General features: G+C 46.2%; 2 protein-coding genes across 2 annotated transcripts; both read left to right on the top strand.

Moving 5' to 3' along the window:
• The first annotated feature begins 1,703 nt into the window (after nucleotides 1-1,703).
• Nucleotides 1,704-4,971, top strand: LOC110592308 (receptor-type tyrosine-protein phosphatase-like N). The gene is made up of 6 exons (XM_021703259.1): nucleotides 1,704-1,788; nucleotides 2,698-2,748; nucleotides 2,921-3,025; nucleotides 4,047-4,179; nucleotides 4,420-4,459; nucleotides 4,571-4,971. Exons 1-5 carry the CDS (start codon nucleotides 1,719-1,721, stop codon nucleotides 4,442-4,444), a joined length of 384 nt encoding a protein of 127 aa, XP_021558934.1. The 5' UTR covers nucleotides 1,704-1,718; the 3' UTR covers nucleotides 4,445-4,459; nucleotides 4,571-4,971.
• A 9,876-nt stretch (nucleotides 4,972-14,847) lies between these two features.
• Nucleotides 14,848-19,218, top strand: RESP18 (regulated endocrine specific protein 18). Its single transcript, XM_021702977.2, is given in 6 exon segments — nucleotides 14,848-15,075; nucleotides 15,078-15,162; nucleotides 16,843-16,947; nucleotides 18,149-18,268; nucleotides 18,865-18,955; nucleotides 19,122-19,218. Coding segments are annotated over 6 exon segments (726 nt in total).
• Nucleotides 19,219-27,610: the final 8,392 nt, after the last annotated feature.

Here is a 27,610-nt window from a genome sequence, read left to right as displayed (position 1 = left end):
CCCCCATCTTCCCGATGAGCTGTGAAGCAGGACTCCTGAGTTCTGCTCCTGATACTCCTGCAGACCAGGCCTGCCCTTCTGGGTTTCAAGGTCTCTCACCCACTGTGGGGCTTGGACTGTGGTCGGAGAATCCCAGGGAGGCTGAAGCTGAGGTGGAGCAGAATTCCACTCCCACCAGGTCTGTATAGCATGTGTTGTTCTCACATCCAACATTGCCATTCCATTCTCATGGCTCCCTCACGGGGTGCCCATCTAACGGATGAGAACACTGAGGCAGAGACGTTTCCTACCTGTCTCTGGACCCAGAGCACCTTTTATTTGTTCAACAACTATGTACTGAGCATCTACTCTGAGATCGGTCTGGAGCTAGACACTGACCTGTCCCCCTCGCTCTCGCAACTACACTCCAGTGAAGAGGCAGAAATGAACAAGTCATTATGAATAGCGGTGTGTGTTGTGGAGGAGAAGAGGGGTAGAAGTGAGGTGGTAATGATGCGAAGGGAGAAGAAACACACCTCTGAGAGGGTGGTATTGATGCTGAAACAAAGGGACAACAGTGAGGGCGGGGAGAGGAGGAAAGAGTTTGCAAGAGCTCAGGGGTTCATGAATGCAGAGGAAGCCAGTGTGGCTGGAGCACGGGGGGAGAGAGAGAGAGAAGGCAAAGACCGGAGAGGGAGGGGAGGCTAGGTCATGCTGCGCCTTACAGGCATGGGGGGGGGGGACGGTGTCAGCGATTAGTCTGAAGTGTAAAGGAAAGCCGTGGAAGAGGAGTAAGCAGTGGAGAAACATGCTTCAATTTCTATTTTAGAAAGTTCCTCCTGGTGCTTATAAAAGAGATTGTTGGGAGGCGAGTGGAACAACATGAATTCTAGGCTCCTGGGACACACCTCAATCTATCAGTTACTCCAGGCAACCAGACAAGAGGCAATCTCAGTAGCAGGTAAGAGATGATGGTGGTTTGAACCAGGGCGGTGGTATGGGGTTTGGAAAAGATAAAGCTTATCAAGGCCTGGGGGGTGGGGGTGGGGCAATGATAAAAAGGCGGGACAGTCATGGCCAATGTTAACTGAGCACTTACTATGTGCCAGTCCAGTCTACTTCTAAATGTTTCACAGAGTATTCAACTAATTAATCCTCCTAGGAACACTGTGAGCTAGATACTATTATCATCCTCATCTTAGAGGTGAACCGGGGCCCAGAGAAGTTAAAGTGCTGCCTGCAGGTGCTTGGGTTTGATCGCAGCCAATCTTACCTAGCACTCTGTCTGAAGGAGTACCCAAATAGGGGATCCTACTTCTCAAGAACTATGCCCAGACGCTGTTTACAGATTTTCAATTACACATGATAGCCACCTCCCCCGCCGCCCCCCCCCCGCCCATCTTTAATCCTTGGAGATAAGGAGGTGGAGGCGATGCTCCTGACACCCTCCTCCGGACACCCTCCTGTGTGATAGGGGTGTCCGGAAGGGGTTCTAGAGCGAGGCTCAACTATAGTCAGGAGCAGCCCACTTTTAAAAGCGGGACTCTGACGCCAAGACCCGGAAGAGCCCGGATTGGGGGCCTTGTAACCAGCCGCCGCAGTTGGCCCAGCTGCCGGAGGGGGGCGCTCGCAGCCGCTGCTGGGGTCTGGCCTAGGCCGCCGGCTGGAGCAGACGCTCCGACGCGACCATGCTGCAGCGGGCGCGGCGGCGGGCGCGCGGGGCCCGGGGACCTGTGGGGATGCGTCTGATTCTTTGCTTCGTGCTGTTGAGTAGCTGCCCGGGGGGCTGGGACGCCGTTAGTCCCCACGGTCAGGAGGAAAGCTGGGGGAAGGGCCGGGAAACGGGGGCTGCGGGAGTGGCGGGTGCACGAAGCTTGGGGGAACTGTGTTGGGTGGGGAAAGTCGTTAGGCATCTTGCAGGCGGGGGGTGGCGGGGGGCGTTAAAAATCGGAAGGTGGAGGTAGGACGGAGGAGAAGCGAGCCCCAGGGGAGACTGAGGGTTCAGCAGGAAGAATGGAGAGGACCCCGGGTGGGCCAGGGGACACAGATCCGGGCCACGAGGCCACGGGAGAAACAAGCACGCGCTGAGGGCCAGGGTGGAGGTGCCTGGAGGTGAGGGGTAGGCAGAAGGAGTGGGGCGCTCGGGCATCCAGTCCCGACGACCTCGAGGAGATGACTGGGCCCAGCCAGGCGCCTGGGCTTACTTACCCTCCAGCCTGGGGACGCAGGTTTGGGCAGCTGTGGGAGGATGCCTGGCCTTCCCCGCACTCGTGTTCCTCACCCTCCACTTGTCCTCCACGGGTCCTTGAACTTGGAGACCAGTGCGGAGGACTCCATGCAGGGCCCGCGCTCTGCGGATGGCTGGGTGGGCGGCGAAGGGGTGGTAGGCCCTGTGCAGACGCCTGAACCCTTTGGCCTTCTGGATTCTGCCCCACCCCACCCCGTCTACCTGGCCTGAGGAGGATCTGTATGGTAGAAGGATTATTCCCCACATCGTGCAGCTGGGTATACTGTGGCTTCCAGGATGAGATCCTGGGCTGCCAGCCCTAATAGTCTGAACCCAGGTTCCAGGTTTATTCTTCCAAAGATTCCAGAACTCTTTTCAGCTCTTCACCCAAGAAGCAGCTGAACTTCTTCCCCCATCCCCAGCCTGTCCACCTGTCTGTCCATTTCAATTTTTGTAGCCCTCTGAGGCTCTGCTCACCTGTCCATCTACAGGCTGTCTCTTGGCCCGAAGACTCTGCTCTTACTTGGAAGTCTGTGCCAAGGGTGAGTGAGACCCAGAGGATAAAGAGCAAAGGGCGGAGATGAAGGGAGAGCTGATAACCGGGAAGGGGGAGGGATCTGAGAGTGATGGTGGAGAGGGTGCTGCTTCTCTGCAACCCTGACCTCCTGAAGGCTTTTGGCCAATGTCCCTGCTAATGCCATTCTGTGCCCTTAGAGGGACAGGGCCAGGTGGGAATGCAACCGTCCAGGTCCTGGCAAGAAGTCATCAGCCTGGCCTTCCGATACTGGCAAGGTGTGCTCCAGCGGCTGGTGCCTCAAGGTGAAAGCAGAAGAGCTGAAAGAGAGAGACCAGGCTGTCAGGTGTAAAGGTGGGGGAGGAATCCCCGGCTTGACATAAAAAGCACCTTCCACAAATTTCTCTGCCTGGAACTTTCTCATCATACTCACCTTTGGAGCCTCACCTGCCCAGATCCTGAGCTAGACAGGGTTGGTGGTCTCCCAGGCTTCGTGGGGAAGCTGTTCTCGCTCGCCTTCTTTAGAGGAGCATGGTAGAGGCGATTAGAAGTCCCTGGAAGAGGTTGGCATCATCTCCTTGGGACTAGCCCCGTACCCCTCCCCACTGTGCTATTCAAGTGCTCAGAGCCAGGGATCATGGGGTCTCCAGTCAGACCCTCCCTCTCCCCCCCCCCCCCGCCATACACACATAGTCCAGATTCTGAACTGGGTTGAGTAGGCAGCTCAGAGTTTATGGCAAATAGAAGCATGACAGATGGAGCTGGAGAGTGGGAGGGGATTCCTTGGGGGGCGTCTGACCCTTCTTGAAAGCAGGGTTTCATGGTTGTAAGGGGTTCAGAAGGGAGATCTGCTTGGAGTTCAAATGACTGCTACTGATGATCATGGTGTCTAATGTGCCAGTAATGCCTTAGAGCTTTAAAAACATTGTGTACATCCTCAGCTTCATTCAGTTCTCCTAACAGCACTGTTGTTAAATTCACATTTGACCACTTACGGTGCACCAAGCACCGTGCTAAGAAACTTACATGGATTATCTCCTGTAATTCTCTCAACAATGGTTCATCATTTCATGGATGAGAAAACTGAAGCTTGGCCAATTTAATTAAGTTGCCCAGGGCCACAGAAGTAGTAAGAACAGGGATTCCAATGCTGAGGGAGGCAGAAGGCAAACTCCTGCCCCCCAGCCAGTCTCTGGATCCCTCCAATGCCCTGTGGTCCTTACGCACTTGGGGGAAAGCAGAAATTCTAATCACACTCTGGTTTCTGGGGTGGGCCAATCCAGCCGTCCCAAGTGTCACCTCACACTCCTCCCTTTCTCCCTGCAGGACTGTTCTGGAAGGATGATGACCCTCAAGATGTGAAGACTCAGAAGATGGAGGACATGCCCAGGCTCCATGCCTCAGAGACCTGCATGAGGGATGCACAGGCAGCCTTTTCCATCAAAACCACTATGCCAAGGTGGGTGAGGCCTGTGGTCTGTCCACACTGCGCATGACTGGTAGACAGAACAGTTGGGAAGGAAAGGAGTGTCAGGGTTGCAGGTGGGATCCATCAGAAGTCCAGTGGATAGAATGAAGAGAGCACCTGTCTGATTTCAGCCCGAAGCAATACCATGATACATTGGTCATGTCTGCAAAAGGAGGGGATTTGGACCCATGGCTACTACTTGGTATCCCTGGCTTAATCTTTGTTTTCTAGGGGCAAGTGCAAAGAGAAACTCTGATTGCTGTTCCCTAAGGTTAGGGGCCCTCAGGGATTTTGAAATTCTTCATTTGGATCCCATCTCTTTTCCTCTGGGCCTTTTCACCATTTCCTCTTCACCTTTGACTCCTGCCTTCCTTCCCCTCAGAGCCCAGTGACCAAGGTGAACAAGGAACAATGCTTGGACTCTGAAATGGTTCCAGAGGTCCTGAACCAAGAGATGACCAACCATGGCAAGGCCCCCCTACAGGGGAGGGCATGGCCTTCTCCAGGAAAACTGAGCCCACCCAGGGCCTGTTTATAGAGGGAGGCAGGGTGAAGGAGGGAATAGACATTGGTTGATGAGGAATGAAAAGACTCCCCTGAGGCTGATGGAGAACCTTCTGGAAGAGAGGGCCTGGAGGATGGAAAAGAACAGAGCTTCCAATACAGAGCCCACCCAATCCAGCCTCTGCCACTGCCCAGCTGTGATCTTGGACACATTCCCTAGGCTCTTCAAGTCCCTTCTTCTACATCTGTAAAATCGCAATGCTAATAAAGGCGACCCCTCTGGTGTTGCTGTGTGGATTAAAGACAATATATGAAAAATGCCAGTGGTTATGGGATTGAGGGAAAATTCTCCCTTTCCCCACTTGAGGGCGCCCCCACTTTCTCTCTCACAGAATTTATCACGGATTTCAGCAACTGCAGGATGCAGGGTCTGGGGGCCTCCAGTGGCCTCTTGTAAGATCAAGCACAGGCACAGAGCTTGAAGGGCCTGCAGAAATCTACTTGGGAGGTCTTACAACTTAAAAGAAATATTGACTCTCTGTTTTTCTAAGAAAATCTTGAGTATGACATGACCCTAATCCTTACCTTGCCCATCCATCCATCCATATCTATATATCTATGTAAATTTCTCTTTCTCTATACACACACATACATACATATATACACATTTATCTCTAAATATAAATCTAAAGCTACGATCCTTCAATGGGACAAGAGTACCCAGAGCCCCTCCCATTCAGCTTCCCCCTTGCTCTTCTCTGTGGTGTGGAGGAAATCACCTGGGGAAAAAGGTCTCAGGCATCCCCTTGGTCCCTTGAGCTCTTGGGAGCCCAGGTAAAAAACTACTCACCTCTTAGTTATCATTCATCTTTAGAGCTGAGGAACTGAGTGGGCAGGCCTGGAGCAGAGCCAGACCTGGTCTCCTGACCCAACTTTTCCCCACCCCAACCCCGCCTCCTTTTTCTCCAGGGCCCCAGGAGAGGTTGAGCTACTCTGCACATCAGACTTCTCCACACTAATGATAGCCTGAGGAGGTGGCATTTGAACTTTGACCTAAATGACACTAGGAAGCAGCCCGGGAAGATCTGGAGGAAGAGGCAGAGAGAATGACAAACACAATTGCCCTTAGGTGAGATTGCAGGGTCCTTCAGAGGAGAACAGACAGCAAGGCGTGTGGCAGGAGAGTGGCCCAGGACTACTCAGCATTCATAGTCTATAAGACAGGATTTGGGTTTTATTCTAAGTGCAATGGAAATCATCAGCGAGGGAAGGGCAATGTGATAAATATTTTATAAAGATACAGTGATCTGCTGGAAGATGGATTATGAAATGGACGGGTAGAACCAATTCGAACTATTTGGGGCTACTGAGTTGTCCAGGTGGGATCTGGTGGTACCCTGGACTAAGGTTGAGGCAGCATTGCTGGGAAGCTCCAAGCTGGACTCAATCCAGAGGCAGCCTGCACCTCAGAGGTGCTCCAGCCTTTTACCCCTTTCAAAGAAACTGGTCCTCCTGTCTGTCACCATGGCAGCTAGGCCTCCTTAGCTTGGATTGGTTGCTGGACCACATCGTTGGTCCTGTGACTGACCCCACAATGGGGGCCGGTTGCCATGGTTCTATCAAGTGTGCAAACAAGGAGCTAACATTCTCCTTCAGGCCCAGGGGACCAACCAGCCCTGTGTCTAATGGAAAATCCCTGAAAGGAGGTAAGATTAGAGATGGGGACCAGGGAAAGGCCTGTAGTCTGACAGCACCTGAGTCCCTTGTCTCAGGCCTTATTCACATCAAGACTGCTATGGAGACTTGCTTGCTCTGCATTTGGTGGGGAGGGCTGGGGAAAGGAGTTGCAACCCCTGCCTCAGAGCATTCATTGAAAATTCCTTGTTTCTTTCCATTTTAGGCTGTTTTTGAGCCATTCCCTAGTCTGAGTCATGAGTCACGAGTCACAACCTCACAGCTGATTGAGGTCTTAGGGGAAGCCTCCCATCCCCCACACCTTCCTGGTGCTCTCAAGAAGGACAATTTCAGGCTGATCCAAATTTGGATCCAAATCCAAATGAAAGCCGATTTTCAAGCAAACTCTTTCTACAGACTTGTTTGGAGGCAGGATAGGTAGGGTTTGGACCTGACCGGAGCCTCTGAGGTGAGAGAGGTGGGATCAGAACCCAGGGAAGGTTGGGGTGTGGGATTCAGAGAGCAGAGCCCTTGTTGCCCCCAATGCCTGGGTTCCGATCCCTTCCTTCTCCCCTCACAGATCATTTCTAAGGCAGATGAAAGGCAAGATGGAATCACAGCTGGAGGGGCAGCCATCCTCACCCACATCTCTTCTTTTTTTTTTTTTTAAAGATTTTATTTATTTATTTGAAGAGAGAGACACAGCGAGAGAGGGAACACAAGCAGGGGGAGTGGCAGAGGGAGAAGCAGGCTTCCCGCCGAGCAGGGAGCCCGACACGGGGCTCGATCCCAGGACCCGGGGATCACGACCTGAGCCGAAGGCAGACGCCCAACGACTGAGCCACCCAGGCGCCCCACCCACATCTCTTCTATCTGTGGAAAGAAAGTCTTCCCTCCAGACCTCGGGTCTGGCAGGCCTGGGACCTCACTCTGCCTGTGAGGTTCACAGTACCTTCTGCGCATTAGGGTCCCCTACAGACCAGTCATGCCAGCTCAAAACCCAAGAACCCACACAGAGAATTCTGTGACTATAGGCTTTGCACATTTAACATTCTGATACCTGTGGTCACTTTGCCCCTGGGAGAAGGGGACTAGCCACCATTGCTCAATCCAACCAAACTCCAGACATCCCATGCCTCAAGCTTTTTATTTCTCAAAGCACTTAGCTCATTGATCCTCACAAATAGGAGCACATGGGAAAGTACCAAACCTACTGTCTGTTGAGGCTGATGTGACAAAATATTATAAACTGGGCAGCTAAACACAACAGAAATTTATTTCTCACAGTTCTAGAGGCTGGAAAGCCACTAGGAGGCTCTGGCAGAATTGGTGTCTGGTGAGGACCTGCTTTCTGGTTCATAGACAGTGTCTTTTCACTGCCCTCACATGGACGAAGAGGCAACAGATCTCTCTGGGATCTTTTTTATAAGGGCACTACTCCCTTTCATGAGGGGTCCACCCTTAGGACCTAATCACCTCACAAAGGCCCCGCTTGCAAATACTATGTTATCATTTTGAGGGTTAGGATTTCAACATGTGAATTTTGGGGGGACACAAATATTCAGATCATCGCACCTACCTACTTATACAACCCAGGGAAATTAAGAGCCACTCCTCTGATAATAGAGGCTTAACCATGCTGCCAAAGCATGTCCTAACCCCTGCATCTGTGCATCTAAGGACATAGCTAAACCTAATGCTCAACTCATCACATTTATCTATGTCTGGTTTTTATTAGTTAGGTTGGCCCCTACCACCTATCCTACTTTTCCCTAGCATACATTCACTGTGTCTGGCCACCACAACACATGGTTCCTGCCTCTAGGCAACTGAAGCTTAGTCAGGGAAGTAAGTTATACATATAACATATCCATGCAATAGCTATTTATTGAACAACTGTGTAGCAGACCAGTAGATGCCCTGCTTCGTATCCCCTGGCCCATCTCTGAGTTTGCCTGTAGCTGCAGGTAGGCTATGTCTGTACACGCCAGCAGCTTCCCATCTCAAGCTGGGACTCTGCTTCTTATCCTGTGGGATTTCTGGAATGCCAGGGGATCTTGCCTACCTGTGCTCAAGACAGCTCTGAGGTGTCTGGGATTTAACACCCTCAGAGGTAGCTCTCAATAGTTAAGGACGGAGTTTAGTGGATAAATACCCCAGCAGATTCGTCCCTGGTGGGGAAAATCTGAGACAAGCTCTACACAGATCCTCAGAGGTCCCCAGTAGGGTTCATTCCCAGTTGCCCATGATGATGGTGAATTTTATGTGTCAGTGTGACTGGGTAAAGGGATGCCCAGATAGATGGTAAAACATTATATCAGTATGTCTGTGTGAATGTCTCTGGAAGAGATCAGTATTTGAATTAGTAGACTGAGTAGAGAAGATGCCTTCACTAATGCGGGTGGGCATCATCCAATCCACCAAGGACCCAAACAAAACAAAGAGGTGGAGGGAGGGTGAATCTGCTCTCTGCTTGAGCTGGGACATCCATCCTCTGCCGCCCCTGGACATCAGTGTTTCTGGTTTTTGGGCCTTTGGACTCAGATTGGAACTTATATCATCAGCTCTCCTGGTTCTCAGGTCCAGAGATGCAGCATTCCTGGTTTTCTGCTTGCAGAGGCAAACCATGGGATTTCTCAGCCTCCATCATCGTGTGCATCCTTTACTTCCTCATTTGGGGTTATTGAAACACTTTCAGTATTTGATTTTAATGCATCAATTGTGTTTTTTATTATCTTCCTATACTTTTTAAGTGGTTGCTCTAGGCATCTGAGTATACACATTTAACTTTCCAAGGTCTGCTTATAATTGCTGCTTTACGGGGCACCTGGCCGGCTCAGTCAGTAGAGCGTGTGACTCTTGATCTTGGGGTTGTGAATTTGAGCCCCATGTTGGGTGTAGAGATTACTTAAAAATAACATCTTAAAAAAAATAATCACTGTTTTACCATTTTAAGTGGAATGCAGAGGTCTTACCAGTGTACGTTCCTTCCCTCTTCCCCATTTATGTCGTAGCTGTCGACTAGAATCAATTACATCTACATACATTGGAAACTCTATCAATGTTAGAACTTTTGCTTTGAACCATCAAATGCTTTGTGAGTAATTCAAAAGGGGAAGAATAGCCTGTAATGTTTGCACAGATAGTTCCCATTTCTATTACTTTCTCCTTTCTTGATGTTCTGGGTTTCCTTCTGATATCATTTCCCTTTTATCTGAAGAGCTTCTGTTAGCAATTCATTTAGAACAGGTCTGCTGGCTACAAATTAGTTTTTCTCCATCTTTGTTTTACCTTCATTCCTGAAGTATATTTTGCTGGGTATAGAATGCTGCATTGACAGCTTTTCTTTTACCACTTTAAAAATGTTATTCCATTCCTTTCTTGCCCCTGTGGTTCATCATGAAAAATCCACAGTCATTTGGACTATTGTTCTCCTGTAAGTGATATGTTGTTTTCCTCTGGCTGTTTTCAAGATTTTGTCTTTGTTTTTAGTTTTTAGAAGTTTGATTATGATGTGTCAGGGCATGGATTTCTTCAAGTTTCTCCTGTTTGTGTAACCAAACCCAAGTTCATCTGCCTGACACAAGGCAAAGGCCAATCAATCACTGAGACATTGAGTATGCAGCAAGGAGAGGGTTTATTCAAGAGGCAGCCAAGTGAGGAGATGAAAGGGCAAGCCTCAAATTTCCCTCCCCAAAGGGGGAGGGTCAGGGATTTTTAAAGGCAAGCAGAAAAGGTTCTCAGTAAAGGAGAAAGAAGCTTCATGACCCCAAAATAAAGGAAGTTAGAGAGTATTATGTGAGGCAAAATAAGTCAGTCAAAGAAAGACAAATACCGTATGATTTCACTCATATGTGGGATTTAAGAAACAAAACAGATAAACATAGAGGGGGAAAAAAGAGAGAAGGAAACCAGAAAACAAACTCTTTACTCTAGAGAACAAACTGAGGGTGTCTGGAGGGGCAGTGCATGGGGGGATGGGCTAAATGGGTGATGGGTATTAAGGAGGGCACTTGTTGTGATGAGCACTGGGTGTTGTATGTAAGTGCTAAATCACTAAATTCTACACCTGAAACTAATATTCCACTGTATATTAACCAATGAATTTAAATAAACACTTGGAAAAGAAAAAAAATAAAGGCAGTTACTAAGTAGGAGACGCTCATTTCATTTTGCTCTTTCATGTCAAAGAGGTGGCCATTGGTCCTGACTGGTTCTGGCCAGCTTCTTACTGAAAACTTGGGTCTCTGCAAAACTAAGTCAACACATGGTTATCAGGGTGTCAGGCAAGGATGTTATCTTATAGAAACAGGGTGGCAGACCCATTCTCAGAAAAAGTTGTACCTGTGCTTATCTCCCCCTTTAATCCTTTGGTTGCTGGTTTCATTTGGAGTTCACTGAACTTATTGGATCTGTAGGTTTCTGGCTTTTGACAAATCTGGGAAGTTTTCAGCCATTATTTCTTCAAATATTTTTAATGAACTACCCCTTTTCTCCTCTACTTCTGGGACTCCAATAACATGCTCGTTAGACTTTTAGCATTGTCCCACAGGTCCCTGAGGCTCTTGGTTTTTTTCCCCAATGTTTTTCTCTCTGTTGTTCTGATTGGATCACTTTTATTATTCCATCTTCAAGTTAATTGATATTTTTTTCTGTATTCTTATTCTGTTATTGAGCATTAAGTTTTTAATTTTGGTTATTGTATTTTTGGTTCTAAAATAGCACAATAGTAAATAAGTAAGTAAGTAAATAAATAAATAAATAAAATAGCACATTAGAGGAACAAACAGCGCAGCCAGTGGTAGGAAATGCAGTTGGAGAAGTAGGCCCAGAACTGGCTACTGGGGCCTTGCAGTTAGTAGCAAAGAGTCTAGATTTTATACAAAGAGCAGAAGAAAATCACTAGGGATTTTAAGGAAATGAACAGAATTATGTGATGTACAATTTTAAAAGACTGCCCTAGGGGCGCCTGGGTAGCTCAGTCGGTTAAGTGTCTGCCTTTGGCTTGGGTCATGATCCCAGGGTCCTGGGATTGAGCCCCACATCCAGCCCTCTGTTCAGCAGGGAGTCTGCTTCCCCCTTTCCCTCCGCCTGCCGCTCCCCCTTTTTGTACACACTCTCTCTCTCTCTCTCTGTCAAATAAATAAATAAATAAATAAATAAATAAATAAATAAATAAATAAAATCTTTAAAAAATAAAAAATAAAAGACCACCCTAGCACTGCTGGATAATGTATTGATAGAGGGCCAGAGTGGAACCGACAGGCCTGTTAGGAAGTATTGTTTTGATCTAGGGGACACTGTGATAGCTTGGACTGGGCAATTGCCTAGAGCTGAGTACTTCCAGCTGGCCATGCGCTCTACCCGGAGACAGCCTGAACCTTGGAGGGCGGGGGGGGGGGGGGGGCGGGAATCCAGACCCTCATGCTCTCCAAGGAAACATCTTCTGCCTCCTGTCACCATGGCAACTGTGCTTCATTGCCTGGATTGGTCGCTGTGGTGACATCAGCAGCACTAAGTGACTGATCCCCACAATGAGGACTGGTTGCCATGGTGCTAAAGTCTGCATAAAAGAATCTGCCACTTTTCTCCAAGTCAAGGTCCTTGACTAGCTCTAAAACTATGGGGACATCAGGGGAGGGAAGAGAAGATCAGATATGGGACCCAAGGGGACGCCGGCTGTCAAGCAGTTGCTAAGTCACTATGCCTCAGGACTTGCCCAAATCAGGACTGCTATTAGAGCCTATTATTTATTGGGGGAGAGGGGGTTTATGTTGCAGATGGGAAGTTCTCCAGCACATATACACACAAATTCCAAATCCCCTGTTTCCTTACACTTCAGAGCTTTTTAAGCTGTTTCCTTCTTGAGCAGAACTTTGTAGCTGATTGAGGCATCCCTGCATTACCAGCTAGAGGGGAAGTTCTAGGACAACCTGCTTCTGGATTTTTAAAGTGGGTTTTTAATCAAAACTCCTTCTGTGGGCTTGTCTGGTGGCAGGACAGGTGGGCTCCAGTCAGAGCCTCTGGAGTAAAATATGTAGGGCCAGAACAGAGAAGAGATTTGGGGTGGTGATGGTGCAGAGGGTAGCCTGGTTTCAGATCCCTTTCTCCTTCCAGATGTCATTCATCAGGTGAATGCAAGGCAGGGTAGGGTCACAGCTGAATTGCAATCCTTCCTCACCCTCTCCCCCCACCACAATTTCTGGTGATCTTTTTCCTCTTGGGAAAGGAACTTCCTCCCCTTGAACTCCAGGCCTAATAGGCCTGAGAACCTGCTTGGTCTTCTGAGGTTATTACTCCCAGCTTTAAGGTGCCTTGCAAGAATAGCAAAAAGAAGTGCAGTAGCAATGCCTACATAAGTTATTATTTTGCTAGCTATTTCCCTGGCAGTTTGAAATCTTTTTTTTCTTTAAGATTTTATCTTTTTATTTGAGAGAGAGAGAATGAGAGAGAGCACATGAGAGGGGTTAGGGTCAGAGGGAGAAGCAGACTCCCTGCCGAGCAGGGAGCCTGATGCAGGACTCGATCCAGGGACTCCAGGATCATGACCTGAGCCAAAGGCAGTCACTTAACCAACTGAGCCACCCAGGCGCCCTAGCAGTTTGAAATCTCAGAAAGGAGAGAGAAGCACTGCCACCTCTGCTCAACTAACCAAGAACCAGTATGTGCCTTTTTCCTATAGCATTATAGATCTCAAAGCAGATTCAGAATCATTTGCTCTTAGGCCTCAAATTATTTCTGTAAACAATTTTCAAATATGTATAGCACAAGTTGGTGATAACCAGATAAACCTCTAGTTCCTGGTGTGACAAAATGGCTTGTGTTAGTCTCCTAACATTGAATATATATGCCCTAGACAAAATATAAAAATAACTGTTTGAAAGCATGGAGACCACCCAAAAGCAAGAAAAGCTAGAGGGAATATAATCCTTGAAAAAAGGAAAGTCCACAGATGAGTCCTACACTTAACAGGCTTTCCTCCTAAGGACACTTCACAGTTTCCTGCAGCACATGGGGAAATAGAACTCAGGCAGAAAGTGGCAGTCTGACCAGCCTCAGAAACACAGGTTGGAGCACAGAAATGCCAGAGCAACTGGAAATTGAGGAAGAAATCTGGGAAATGAGTGAAGTGAACCCAAAATCCACATACAAATTTCCCTCAAATACTTAATTACCTTTTATTTATTTATTTTTAAAGATTTTATTTGTTTATTTGAGAGAGAGAGAATGAGAGAAGCAGGAGGAGTGGCAGAGGGAGAGGGAGAAGCAGACTCCCCGCTGAGCAGGGAGCCCGATCTGGGGCTCAATCCCAGGACCCTGGGATCATGACCTCAGCCGAAGGCAGAAGCCTAACCCACTGAGCCACCTTCTGAAGGCTTAAATGAAGAATCATTTTCTTGCCTTTTTCAGCTTCTAGACACTGTTTGCATTCTTTGGCTTGTGACCTCTTCCTGGCATCTCTCCAACCTCTTCCAATGTCACATCTCCTACTACTAACTCTGACCCTCCTGCTTCTCTTATAAAGACCCTTGTGATTGTACGGCACACACCTGGAAAATCCAGGCTAATCTCATCTGAGGTTAATCACTTTCTAAGATTAATCACACTGCAAAGTCCCTTTTACCATATAAAGTAACATATTCATAGGTTCAAGAGACTCTGACATGGACATCTTTAGGGGCCATTATTCAGCCTACCACAGATGCCTGGTATTGTGATTATGTAGGAAACTATTGTTAATTCTAAGAGAGGCATATTGAATTATTTAGGAGTGAAATGTCATGATGTCTGTAAGTTACTTTTAAATACTTCAAGAGAAAGAAGCAATTCTGACAAAATCTTAATAATTGTTAAGTCTAGCTGATACATATATGTGTTCATTAGATTCTTCTCTTTTTTAATATTTGAGGATTTTCATAATAAATTTGTTAAGCTTAATGAAAAAAATATTGAGGGGTGCTTGGCTGGCTCAGTAGATAGAGCATGTGACTCTTGATCTTGAGGTCGTGAGTTTGAGCCCCACGTCGGGGGTAGAGATGACTTAAAAATTTTTTAAATGTAAAGAAAAATGTTGAAATGCCAATCTATGGTTTAGAAAGCTCACACACTAGCCTATAACTAAACAAGAATGGACGCAAGAGATCAGTTAGCTTGTTAGTGGTTTGAACCAAGGCGATGGTAGTGGAGAGAAGTGGATAGATGTGCGATATATTTTGCAGGTTGAACTCATGCATGTTGAAGATTTTTAAGAGGTGAGGGTAAAGTAAGCATCAAGGATAATAATAACAGACTAATTACATTGAGTGTCTACTGTCCAGTTGCTATTCATATTTAATCCTCATAACAAGCTTATGAGGTAGGTACAATTCGCACCCGCATCTTACGTGCAATTCGTTTGTACAACTTTGGGGCTGAGAGTAGAAGCAGTAGTCCTTGGGACCTGGTTTACGTAAAAAAGCGGGTGCCTGGGGGTGAGTTGGAATGGCTCTGCCTACGGTAAAGGGAAGGAGTTGGCTACGCGTCCGCGGGGGCAGGGACGAACCGCGATTGGCCAAGCTGCCAAGGGAGGGTTGTGCAGATCCAGCGCACACTGCGGGTGGGAAGCTACAGTCCAGCTCAGCCCCTCCAGCTGCTGTCTCTACTTTCTCTGCGACTTAGGAGGGGGGCGAGCGCGCGGAGCTGAGGAAGATTCAGCACCTGCTGTGGCCTAGGGGCTCCGGGGGGGGTTCTGGCTGCTCCTCTGCTTCCTGCTGCTGAACAGCCGCCCAGGGGGCTGCAGCGACATTAGTGGCCACGGTCAGGAGGAAACCGGGGGGGGGGGGGGGGGGGGGGTGCGGGCAGACCAGAGAGCGCTCCTGAGAGAAGTGGAGGAGGGGGCCTCAAGATTAGGAACTCAGGAGGAAAAGGATGTGTTGAGGGACGTGAAAAGAGATCAGTGTAGAGAGCGTCTTGTAGAAAGAGACGCAGGCTTGAGGTGGGGCTCCGCATATGGGATCTGGACTTAAGAAAAGCGACGGAAAGACGAGTGGGCAGAGGGAAGTAAGCCCCGCCTATGCCGCCATAGGAGAAGTAAGACACACCGAGGGGCCAAGGAAGAGAAGCCCAGGGCTGAGGGATAGGCAGGGGACCCGGATTTCTGGACAATAGGAGCAGAGACGCACGGGTACGGACGGGGTCCTGGCTCCAGAGAGAAAGCTGGGCGGAGAAACGAGCTAGGATTTCATCACAAGCCCTCTGAGCCTGGTATCTGCGCTCTGATTTCAGATCAGAAGGGGAATGTTAGGCTGGGGTAAAAGAGAATGGAGGGGGAAAGAGTCCATCCTTCTTCCTCTCCCTGCACTCCGAGCCTTCGGGGTAGACCAGCGCTGACAACGTCTGAGCGGCCAGAGACCGACTGCGCAGACTCGAAGATTCCAGTGCCAGGCGCTTGGGGAAGAGCGCGCAAACTCCTAGTCTGACGCCAACTTTCCCCGCCCGATTCTTGGGTTTAGAGGCCAGTGCAGAGGGCTCGCGAAGAACTGTGGGAGGAGGCCTGGTGGCGGATGACAGGAGAGATGTGGGTGTGGCGGGGGAGGGGGACGTTCTTGTAGGGATGCCTCTGCCGCCCAGACGCCTCTTCCAAGCCACGCGTCGGTCACTCCCTCAGCACCAAGGACAGCGCCAGGAGCCCTGTGGGTCTGGCAGAGGGCGTCCAGGTCACCACTTTTCCTATCTGTCCTGGAAGGATGCCTCAGACAACAATCTCCCTTCCAGAAGAAGCTCTTTTCTTTCTCATGAGGGTGCTGGAGGTTCTGCTCCTTCCGAAAGCCAGGAAACTGGTGTGGGAATCCATTTGATTTCGGAGGACCATTCCCTTTTCTTAACGCCTGTCCATAATGACTCATGGTAATTCCACTATATAAAAAATGGACTCTCTACCAACTCTACCCCATCTACTTGGAATAATGAAGGCGTTGTAGCATTAGGGATTATCCCCTCCCACACTCTGTCGTTCCCCTATGCACAGTTAGATAAACTGTGGCTTTCAGGACAAAGATCCGGACACACAAACCCTATGCATACCAATACTTGTTTCCTCAAAGGATTCTAGGCCTCAATCTCCTCCAGGCTTCCAAGCCTTTGAGATGCAGTTCACCTGCTTCCCATGCCCCATTGTTCATCTGATTATCCATTCCATGTGTATAGCTTTCTGAGTCTCTGCTTACTTCATCCTCCACAGGCTGCTCTTTGCTTGTAAGCTTGGTTCTTATCTGGAAGTTGGCATCAAAGGCGAATGAGGTTCCAAATAACAGGGCAGGTGGTGATGGGGAAGGGAAAATGAAAAGAAGGAGGACTTGAGAGGAGGAAAGGGTCTGGTGAGGGGGACAGAGACCGGGGAACCCAGGGGTAATAGTGGAAGAAAGATGCTTTTCTTCAGCTGGGATTTGAAAGGCTTCTGGCCAAGCTCCTTGCTGATGCCACCATTCTGCCTCTTAGGTGGTCAGGGCCAAGTGGGAATGGGGCAGCTCTGGCCCCTCCAAGGATTTGCCAGTCCAGTTTTCCAGCACTTACAAGTTGTATTCCAGCAGATTGTGCCCCAAGGTGAGTAAGGGCTGGAGAAGAGTGGCTGGGACCTGATCAGAAAAGTTGGAGAGAGTGAGAGGCTGTTTGACCTGAGGATGGGCTTTCTTCCCCAGATGTCTCTACTTGAAACTTTCCTGTCATGCTCACCTCATGGAGAAGGGGGTATGACTGGAATGGGGGTGGAGTTGGATGGGTGGGCTCTTTGCCCTTGAACACTCTGGAAGAGGCCAGCATCCAGTTCCTTCTGATGAGTCCCAACCCCTAGTGCTATCTGAGTTTTTCCATAGCCAGCAATCCTTGGGTTCTCAGCCAGGAGAACACACCTACACACCCCTCAGCCTCTGAGTAGGAAGCAGAATAAATAGGATGATGAATAGATAGGAGGCATGAAAAGGAGTGAAAATTCCCTTGGAGACAGAAGGCTGACCCTTCCTTAGAGCAGAATTTCATGGATGGGGGAAGGGTCAGAAAGGAAATCTACCCTGAGTTCATACTACTGCTGTTACTACTACTGATGTCTAATATGTGTGCAATGCCTTAGAGCAATGGTTCTCAAAGTGCATCAGGACCAGCAGCATCAGCATCATCAGAGAACTTGTTAGAAATGCTCATTCTTGAGCTTCACCCCAGACCTACTGAATCAAAAACTCTGGGTGTGGGGAACAGTAATTTGAGTGGGTTTTTTTGTTTTAAAGATTTTATTTATTTATTTAAGAGAGAGAAAGAGAGCGTGAGTGGGCAGGGGGGAGGGTGAGGAAGAAGCAGACTGCCCGCTGAGCAGGTAGCCTGGCTCAGGGCTCCATCCCAGGACCCTGAGATCATGACCAGAGCTGAAGGCAGACACTTAACCAACTGAGCCATCCAGGCGCCCCTAATTTGTTGGAATTGGAAATTCCAGAATTTGGAAATTCTGATGCACACTAAGGTTTAGGAATCACAGCCCAAGTTTTCTAAGCACTCTTTACACCCCTAATCTCATTTAGTCCTCACAATAGCCTCAAATGAATCAGCAAACAGAATACAATCCTAGTGGAAGTTTCACTATACACCAGGCACTATGCTAAGTAATGTTTATACACCAGCTCATTTAGTTCTCTGCACAAGTTGTGATTCTTTATCTACTTGAGGGAGAGGGGGATTGCTGGTCTCACTCCAATTCCTGGAGTGGACCAGTCAGTGTGTCTCAGGTGTCAGTTCACCACATCCTTTTACCCTGCAGGTTTGTTCTGGAGGAATGACATTACCCAGGATGTAAGGGCCCAGAAGCACATCAGCAGATTCCAACCCCAAGATCCATGTCTGAGGCATGGGCAGGCAGCCTTTCCCACCAAAACCACTGGGATAAGGTGCGTGAGGTCAATGGCTGGCCCATGCTGTCTAGCAGACAGACAGCAGGGAGGGAACAGATGTTAAAACTGTAGGGAAGAGGGGCACCTGGGTGGCTCAGCCGTTAAGTGTCTGCCTTCGGCTCAGGTCATGATCCCGGGGTCCTGGGATCAAGCCCCTCATCGGGGTCCCTGCTCCATGGGAAACCTGCTTCTCCTTCTCCCACTCCCCCTGCTTGTGTTCCCTCTCTCGCTGTGTCTTTCTCTGTCAAATAAATAAAATCTTTAAAAAAAAAAAAAAAACTACAGGAAGAGCTGCTGGCAGGACTATGAGAGTCATCTATGAGAGGTTCTGTCTGGGATCATGAAAAACAACCACCAGCCTCTGCAGAAGGAGAGGAGATGGGTGTTAGCAAGTTTAGCTTCCATCTGTCATCCCTGTCTCTTTAGGGGCAAGCAAGAGGAGAAACTTCGACTCCTATTCCCCAAGGTAAGACTTACGTGTCTTCTCAAGAGTTTTCAATCCCTGACTTTGGATCCTATCCCTTTCCCCTCTGGAACCCTGTCATCCTTTTCTGCCTTCTTCTTGACTCCTGGCTTCTCCTCTCCCAGACCCCAATGGCCAAAGTGAACAGGGAGCAGTGCTTTACCTCCAAAGTGGATTTGAAGACCCTCAGTGAGAGGGGACTGACCCTGTCAAGGTAAGGGGTTTACTTTTTCTCTGGAGGTTGGAATCACCAAGAACCTGTTTAAAAGAGGGAGGCCCCTATGAAGAAGGGAATAGATATTGAGGTGTGAACAGATAAGCTGAAGAAAAGTTCTTTCCTTTCCCAATCAAAGGTTATCCCCATCCTCCTTCTCTCACAGAAACACCTGTGGGCATCTGTATGAGAGGTTGGGAGGGTATCAGTATGAGAGGTTAAGAGGGCAGATGCTGGGAGCCTCTAAGGATGAGATGATCTAAAAGATTGTGCATAGGGATGCCTGGGTGGCTCAGTCGGTTAAGCGTCTGCCTTCAGCTCAGGTCATGATCCCAGGGTCCTGGGATCGAGTCCCGCATTGGGCTCCCTGCTCTGCGGGGAGCCTGCTTCTCCCTCTGCCTCTGCCTCTCTCTCTCTCTCTCTCATGAATAAATAAATAAAATCTGTAAAAATAAATAAATAAATAAAAGATTGTGCATAGACACTGAGTCTCACATAGGCATTGAAAGTTGCCAAATTAAAGCAAATTAAATTAAATTCTTTTTTTTCTACTCCATGGCCTGGGCAAAGTGACCAGGGCAAGGCTCTGGGTTATCTCCTTGAGATGCTTGAACTCTTCAGAATCTAGATTTGAAACACACATCCAGGGGCGCCTGGGTGGCTCAGTCAGTTAAGCATCTGACTCTTGATTTCAGCTCAGGTCATGATCTTAGGGTTGTGGGATTGAGCTCTGTGTTGGGCTCCTTGCTCAGCGTGAAGTCTGCTTGGGACTCTCTCTCTCCCTCTCCCCCTCCCCCCGCTCACACTCTAAATAAATAAATAAATAAATAAAATCAATCTTAAAAAAAAAAAACAACACGCATCTAGCACTCCCGTCTGTCTTTATAGATGAGACATTGGGGCTGGTCAAGGGTCAGGTTCATGGCAGAGCCAAGACTGGACCCAGGTCTCCTGAATCATAGACATTTCCCTTGCACAGCCCCTGCCTGTCCTCTCAGGGACTGCAGTGAGAATAGGGCTGTTCCAAACGTCAGACTCCTCCACACTGATGAAAGTTTTTTTTTTTTTTTTAGACTAAGACCTGAATTGCAAGAAGGTGGCAGCCAGAGGAAGGTATAGGGAGGGGCATCCCAAGCAGAGAGCACTGCAGTGACAAATGCCCCGAGGCAGGTATACCATTCACTTTAGAGGAACAGGTGGAAAAGTCAGTGGCAGAAGATTAGGTTGGAGAAGTAGGCCCCGGAATGACCATCCAGGGGCTCATGGATCATAGTGAAAAGTTTGGATTTTAAGTGTAGTGACAACTTCACTGGGAAGTTTCAAGGAAGGAGTGACATAATGTGATACACAATTTCAAAAGGCCCCTCTCATGATAATGGGGTATAATCTCTGTGAGAAAAGCAAGCGTGAAAACTGAGCGCCTGCAAGGAACTCGCACCTCAGGGGGCTTCCAGACGCTCAGGCTCTCCTAGGAAACCAGTTCTCACTCCATCAAGTGACAGCTGGCCTTCCTAAGCCTGGAGTGGTTGCTGGGTCGAGGCATTTAGAGCTAAGTGACAGACCCACTTGTAAGGGATGGTTGCCATGGTGCTTCTGTGAATGCAAACAAGGTGCTGCCATTTTTCTCCAGCCCAGAGCCCAAGGGAAAAGCACAGAAGGGAGGGTGAACTATTTGTGGGAGCCAAGGGGACAGACAATGGGTGGGCTGAGTCACTGTAGCTTACATAAATCATGCTCTTATTGAAGGATTTTGTGAAGGAGAGTAGGTAAGGAAGGGGCCACCTCCCCATATACTGATTCCAATCCTTTGTTTCTTCTTGTTTTAGGGCTTCTTTGACCACCCCCCACTGTGGGCCAAAGCCTTGTTGCTGACTGAGACCTCAGGTGGAGCCCCTCTGCCCCAGTGCCCTCCCATTTGCCCTCCAGAGGGACAGTTCTAGGATGACCCTAATCTGGATCATTAAAGTGGACTTTCATGCAAACTCTTTCTGTGATTTGTCTTGAGGCAGGATGGGTGGGGTTTGGAAATGGCCAGAGCCCCCGAAGTAAAAGAATAGGGGTGGACCAGAACAGGTGTGCAGTGAAAAAAACACAGCTCTTCGGTACTGGTAGAAGGCTGGTTTTTGTCTTGTCTTCCCTGAAGTGGGGAAAGTGAGAGAAGGACCAAAGCTGGAATGCAGGCTTCCCCACTCACACCTACCTGCACTGTGTGGTCTAGTTGCATGCCCTTCCATGTCAGACACACCTGGACCCTGCTATTTTATGAGGGTCTTCCTCCCCCTGCCAGCCAAGAATCAAGAGAGAAGTGCTCTAACCAAAGTGTACACACATTAAATATTTTGATGGCTCTTGCCAGTTTGCTCCTGATAGCTGAAAATCTTAAAGGGAGTGGGTAATCTGACCACCTATGCTCAGCCCAGCTGAACACCAGAATATCCTGTTTGCAGAGCTTTATACTTCTCAAGTACTCTCACACTCATTGGATACTCAGTGTAAGCAAATGGGCAGGTATCAGGATTTGATTTCTCTAAGGAGTTATGGAGTTGTATACCTATGCTAATGATCATATAGCTATAAACCTAAGTTTATAGACTTCCCTGGCTGTAAGTTATACTTCAATAATAAATAATAATAACTATGAACTTCTCAAAGTAAAAAATGTAAAAAGGGAATAGGAGAAAAGATGTTTCTGAAAAGAAGAAGATGGGATGATTTGCTTTACCTGCTATCAATACTCAGTATGAAGCTATAGTAATTAAGAAAGTGTGGTATTGGGGCACCTGGGTGGCTCGGTCAGTTGGGCATCTGTCTCGCCTCAGGTCATGATCCCGGGGTCCTGGGATTGAGCCCCGCATCGGGACCCTTGCTCAGCGGGGAATCTGCTTCTCCCTCTCCCTCTGCCCTCCACCCCACTCGTGCTCTCTCTTTGTCTCTCTCTCAAATAAATAAATAAATAAAATCTTCAAAAATATATAAGATAGTATAAGAATAACTTCATGTCCTAATGGTTAGAAAAGAATTCTTAAAGAGGAAATGAAAGTGCAAAAAATAAAGGAAAAGATAGTACATTTAGTACATTAAATTAAGAATATCTATAAACTCTAGGGGCACCTGGGTGGCTAAATTGGTTAAGCCTCTGACTCTTGATTTCGGCTCATGATCTCAGGGTCATGAGATTGAGCCCCACATTGGGCTCCATGTTTGGCAGGGAGTCTGCTTGGGATTCTCTCTCTCCCTCTGCCCTTCCCCACGCTTGTGCACACACTCTCTCTCTAAAATAAATAAGTAAATCTTTTTTAAAAAGAATATGTATAAACACAACTGAAGTAAAAGTTTTAGGATATACTATTATCTCTGCCATGTGAATGCAAAATTCTTCCAGCTATCTTCCCTGATAAGAATGGGAAATAAAGAATTTTCTAAGTCAGTGTTGTTCAGTAGAACTATAATTTATAATTATATATGTAATTTAAAATTTTCAAAAAAAATAAAAATTTCTAGGGGTGCCTGGGTGGCTCAGTCATTACGCATCTGCCTTTGGCTCAAGTCATGATCCCAGGGTCCTGGGATCGAGCCCCGCATCGGGCTCCCTGCTCCGCAGGAAGCCTGCTTCTCCCTCTCCCACTCCCCCTGCTTGTGTTCCTCTCTGTCTGTGTCAAATAAATAAATAAAATCTTTTTAAAAAATAAATTAATTAATTTTTAAAAAGTACAGGGTTTTCATTCAAATAAAGGACAAGAGTAGAAGCTAGGATTAAGCTAGATATTCCCCATTTTCCCATCATATTCAGGCTCCATCTTTCTTCACCCTGATCTATGGCCCCAGGTTAATGTCTATGAACTGTATCAACTGTACGTCCTTGCTCACTGGCTTATAGTTGGATTTGGCCAATAGAAGGTATTGACAAGCTATCAGGGTCCAAAGAGGGAGAAAATTCAGGGTGTGCATTCCTTTGGCTCCCTCCCTGACTGGCTGTGAGCTGACAAAGGTCTATATTTCTTTACCTGTCCATACATTTATAAACAGATCTATAATTAAACTCTTTGGATTTACTTTGAGTGTACCATGGTTTCTGGCTGAGTTCAAGGCATCAGACTGTACACATGTGAAGAGAAAATTAGTAAACTGGACTGTAGTTCAAAAGAAAATATCCAAAATGAAGTATAGAGAGACAAAAGAATGGAAAATACAAAAGATAAGGTAGAACCATAAAAGATATCACATGACAGTCTAATATACATTTACTTGGAGTTCCAGAAAGAAGGGAACGAGAAAATGGGGGTAGAATCAATATTTAAGGAGATGATGTCTGAGAATGCCTCAAAATTGCTGAAAGACATCAAGCCATGTATTCAAGAAGCTCTTTGAATCTCAAGGAGAATAAATAAAAAGAAATGTCTCTCTAATGACAGCCTAGTAAAATGTTGACAAAGATAGGTTATCTACAAAAGAGTAACAATTATACTGACAGATAATTTCTCAAAAAGAGAGAGAGAGAAAGACAGAGGGGGGAAAGGGGGATCAAAAGCAGATACCCAGATACCTCAAGTTTACCGCTAGGATCTGCCCTCTACTTGTCCTCACCCTATTTCCTCTCCCAACAAGCTAACCTCTATGGACTACTTCAATAAGCTCCCTCTTCCTCTGGATCCTTTTAGGTTAGGACAATGGGAATACCTAGGAGAGATCAGAGGGAGGGAATGAGGAGAATGAGAACAGGGTGTCTTTTTTTCCCCCCATCTTCCTCCCTTTAAGGTTGTTATAGGCTGTCTGCTCCCCCTGGCACACATGTGCAACAGGAAACATGTACAACTGTATACATACTCACACTACTCATGATAAACCAATACCGGGGATAATCCAAAATCTATATATCTTTACTTTTCTTTACAGTTTCATAACCTAATCATGCATCCTTAGGTTATAAAACTGTAAAGAAAAGCAAAGAAATAGGGTCAAAAAAAGAATGAATAATGGCCACCTTTGGGGGGTGCCTGGGTGACTCAGTCAGTTAAGCATCTGCCTTTGGCTCAGGTCCTGATCCCAGGGTCCTGGGATAGAGCCTGCGTCAGGCTCTCTGCTCAGCGGGGAGCCTGCTTCTGCCTGCTGCTCCTCCTGCTGTGCTCTCTCTCTCTGTCAAATAAATAAATAAAATCTTAAAAAAAAAATGGTTACCCTTGGGAAGAGATAATGACTGTGGGACATGATAGGGTTTCCAAGGTGCTAGAAATGTTCTATTTCTTGACCTGGATTACATGGGTGTTCACTTTGTGATAATTTATTGAGTTGTTCATTTTTGTTTTATGCATTTTTCTGTTTGTTTTATTTCACAATTTACACAGTTTTAAAAAAGGAAATAAGTGAGTGAAGTGATAAAGATGGCAGGAGGAGGGTGGCTGGGTGGCTCAGTCTGCTGAGTGTCCAACTCTTGGTTTTGGCCCAGGTCATGATCTCAGCGCCCTGGGATCAAGCCCCACATTGGGCTCGTGCTCGGTGGGGAGTCTGCTTGAGGATTCCCTCCCTCTCCCTCTGCTTCTCCCCACCCCCGCTTGTGCTCGCTCTCTCTCTCTCTCTCAAATAAATAGGAGAAAATAAATAAATAAATAAATCTTAAAAAAAAAAGATGGCAGGAGAAATTGCAGAAGGTGCAGAGAATTCCCTGAGTATATTTTATTATATAGTTTTGATTTCTGAAAAATGTAAATATTTTACATATTCAACAAATAAAATTACAAAGTAAAAAAAAAACTTCTCCTCATGAATGGTTGAGCACAAACTGAAACAAACAAACCAAATTACATATCAAGTTGGTAAAAATGCCTACACAAAAGAACTATTTCAAATGACTTTAGAATGCAGTATTTTGATGGTATACCCTAAGGGATTATATTCCAAGGACAAAATGAACTACCACACATCTTAAATGTCTTTATTGTTTTATTAGTAGGGTAATATTTGCATTATTATTTGTAAATTATTGTATTTATATTGTACGATTACACATATAAGCAATTATATTAATGTAAGAAATCAAAGTTTTCAGTGTAAGAATAAAGAGATATGGGGGTGCCTGGATGGCTCAGATGGTTGGGCGTCTGCCTTCAGCTCCAGTCATGATCCTGGGGTCCTGGGATGGAGCCCCACATTGGGCTCCTGGCTCAGCGGGGAGCCTGCTTCTCCCTCTCCCTCTGCCTCTCCCCCTGCTCATGCTCTCTCTCTCTGTATCTCTGTGTCTCAAATGAATAAATAAAATCTTTAAAAAAAGTTTTTAAAAAAAGAATAAAGAGATACGAGTACAAAATCAAAAGAGCTCAGTAAAAACCACAGTTAAATTTTAGTTGGAAATATGAGTGTGTGTGAATGTGTGTGTTTATCTTAATATTCTAGCTCTGTGCACTGAAAGGGCCTATAAGCAACGTCATCTCAGTTTCTATTATCACCCTTAAATCCCAGACTGTGATCTCTAAAGTCAGTCCTTACTAAAAGCTACCAAGTCTCTTGGAAGAATGGCTGCTTCCATGTCTAGGGCAGGGAATAAAAAAGATGAACCTGGTACATCTTGGAGTGATAGAAAGCAAGAGAACTGTCAGTGAGTAGTAGGATGTTTCTTTTCTTTTTTTTTTTTAAAGATTTTTACTCATTTGATTGACAGAGAGAGAGACACAGTGAGAGAGGGAACACAAGCAGGGGGAGTGGGAGAGGGAGAAGCAGGCTCCCTGCTGAGCCCAATGTGAGGCTTGATCCCAGGAGCTGGGATCATGACCTGAGCCGAAGGCAGACGACTGAGCCACCCAGGCGCCTCTAATGGGATGTTTCAAAAGGACCTCAGAGACAGTTTAAAGGAGCTTTCACTGACTTATTCTGAGGCAATTTGAATATAAAAAAAATTACTGCAATTGATTGATGCACATTGAATATATGAAAATCCATACTTCCATAGTAATGATCAAACAAGAAACGTCATTAAAATATTTTTTAAAAATTTATTTGTCACAGTTGGAGGGAACTACTATGCCTAAATTCATGATGCTGCAAATTGGTAAACCAAAAAAATAAGAATGTATGCTACCTTTCCAGTTGGAGCTGTATTTCAGGGTAAATAACCCCAGCTGATGAAGAAAGCTCTTCTTTATAAAATAATATCAGCTAATAAATGTTAAAGGGATGATAGAATTAGAAAAGTCACCATTTTGCGGCCTCTAATGAAATAATTTAGTCGAGGACCATCAAGGAAGAACAAATCCATTAGGTGAAAAGTTGATGGGAACTAAATATTTTCACAGTGCCAAAATATCACCCCACAGATTACGTATTAGTCACAAGAGGGAAATGTAAGTTTACATACAGTGATCTGTCTTTACTTTAAACCAGTGATCAATTTTAGCATCACTAATAGTAGGACAGGCAGACATTACCCATTTCCTGAAATGACACAATTGGACGCATAAGCATCACCTATAAAGCATTTTGCTTAAAAAATGTTTAACCTGATCCAATCAAGACTTTAGATATAACTCCTAGTTTACAGAAAATGCAGGGAACATACAGGATAGACACAGGGGAAATACAGGGAAAACTATCATGAGGAAATTATCAGACAAATTCAGAAGGTGGGGAGTTGTAAAGAAAAACTAACCTGGTCTATTCAACAAGACAATGTCAAAAATGGGGGGGTGTCTATATTATTTAAAGAGAATTAAGAAACATAACCACATGCAATGGTGGTCTTTGACTCCTATTTTTTTTTTTACTCCTATTTTGAACAAAACAGATGGAAAAAGGCATTTTTGGAAACAATTTGAGAATTTGAATATGAACTGAGCATTAAGTGATATTAGAGAGTTACTGTAAATTTTGTTAGATGGGCATTTGGATTATGTGGGAAAATATCCTTATTTCTTGGAGATGCATATTGAAACATCTATAAGGGAAACAGAATGTTTATAATTGACTTTTTTTTTTTTTTTTTTTTTTACATGATAAATGTTTATTGAATTTGAACCATTCTATATATCAGATGGTCTCTCCATCATTTTTCGGGAGAGTTGCTTACCACTCTTTTTTTTTTTTTTTTTTTATTCTTATGTTAATCCCCATACATTACATCATTAGTTTTAGATGAAGTGTTCCATGATTCATTGTTTGTGCATAACACCCAGTGCTCCATGCAGAACGTGCCCTCCTCAGTACCCACCACCAGGCTAACCCATCCTCCCACCCTATAATTGACTTTTTAAAAGAAGCAAATTTGGAAAAATAGCAATAACTGTTAAGTCTAGATGATGAGTATATGCATATTTACTATGCACCCTATCTTTTCCTGTATTTTGGAAAATTTTTAACGAGGAGCAAGAGAATAAAGTGATCAAATCTGAATTTTAGAAGGCTCACTCCCTAGCTTATTGGGTGAGAAGAGTGAAAGCAAAAGACTAGTTAGATGATTACAGTAATATTCGTGATGAAAGAGCACAGTGGTTTAGATAAAGTAGTGAATATGGAGGAAAGAAGAAATAGACAGATGGGAGATACATTTTGCTGGTAGAAACCATAAATTGTTGATAGGCTTGAGGCAGGAGGGGTTAAAAGAAAAGAGAGTCAAGGCTAATAACAAAAGCGAGTATGTATCATGTGTTTAGTATCTACCAGTACAGTCAT

This window comes from Neomonachus schauinslandi, chromosome 3 (genome assembly GCF_002201575.2).
Source record: "Neomonachus schauinslandi chromosome 3, ASM220157v2, whole genome shotgun sequence".
NCBI lineage: Eukaryota > Metazoa > Chordata > Mammalia > Carnivora > Phocidae > Neomonachus > Neomonachus schauinslandi.
The sequence above is the reverse complement of the archived record's forward strand: the minus strand, read 5'-3'. Positions and strand labels throughout refer to the sequence as shown.

Bases quoted from the DNA above. Each gene is read 5' to 3' on its own strand.
- LOC110592308 (XM_021703259.1), top strand. From the start codon at position 1,719: ATGCGTCTGATTCTTTGCTTCGTGCTGTTGAGTAGCTGCCCGGGGGGC. The intron at 1,789-2,697 runs GTCAGGAGGAAA...GTCCATCTACAG, and splicing joins GGACGCCGTTAGTCCCCACG to GCTGTCTCTTGGCCCGAAGA. The intron at 4,180-4,419 runs GTGGGTGAGGCC...TTTGTTTTCTAG, and splicing joins ATCAAAACCACTATGCCAAG to GGGCAAGTGCAAAGAGAAAC.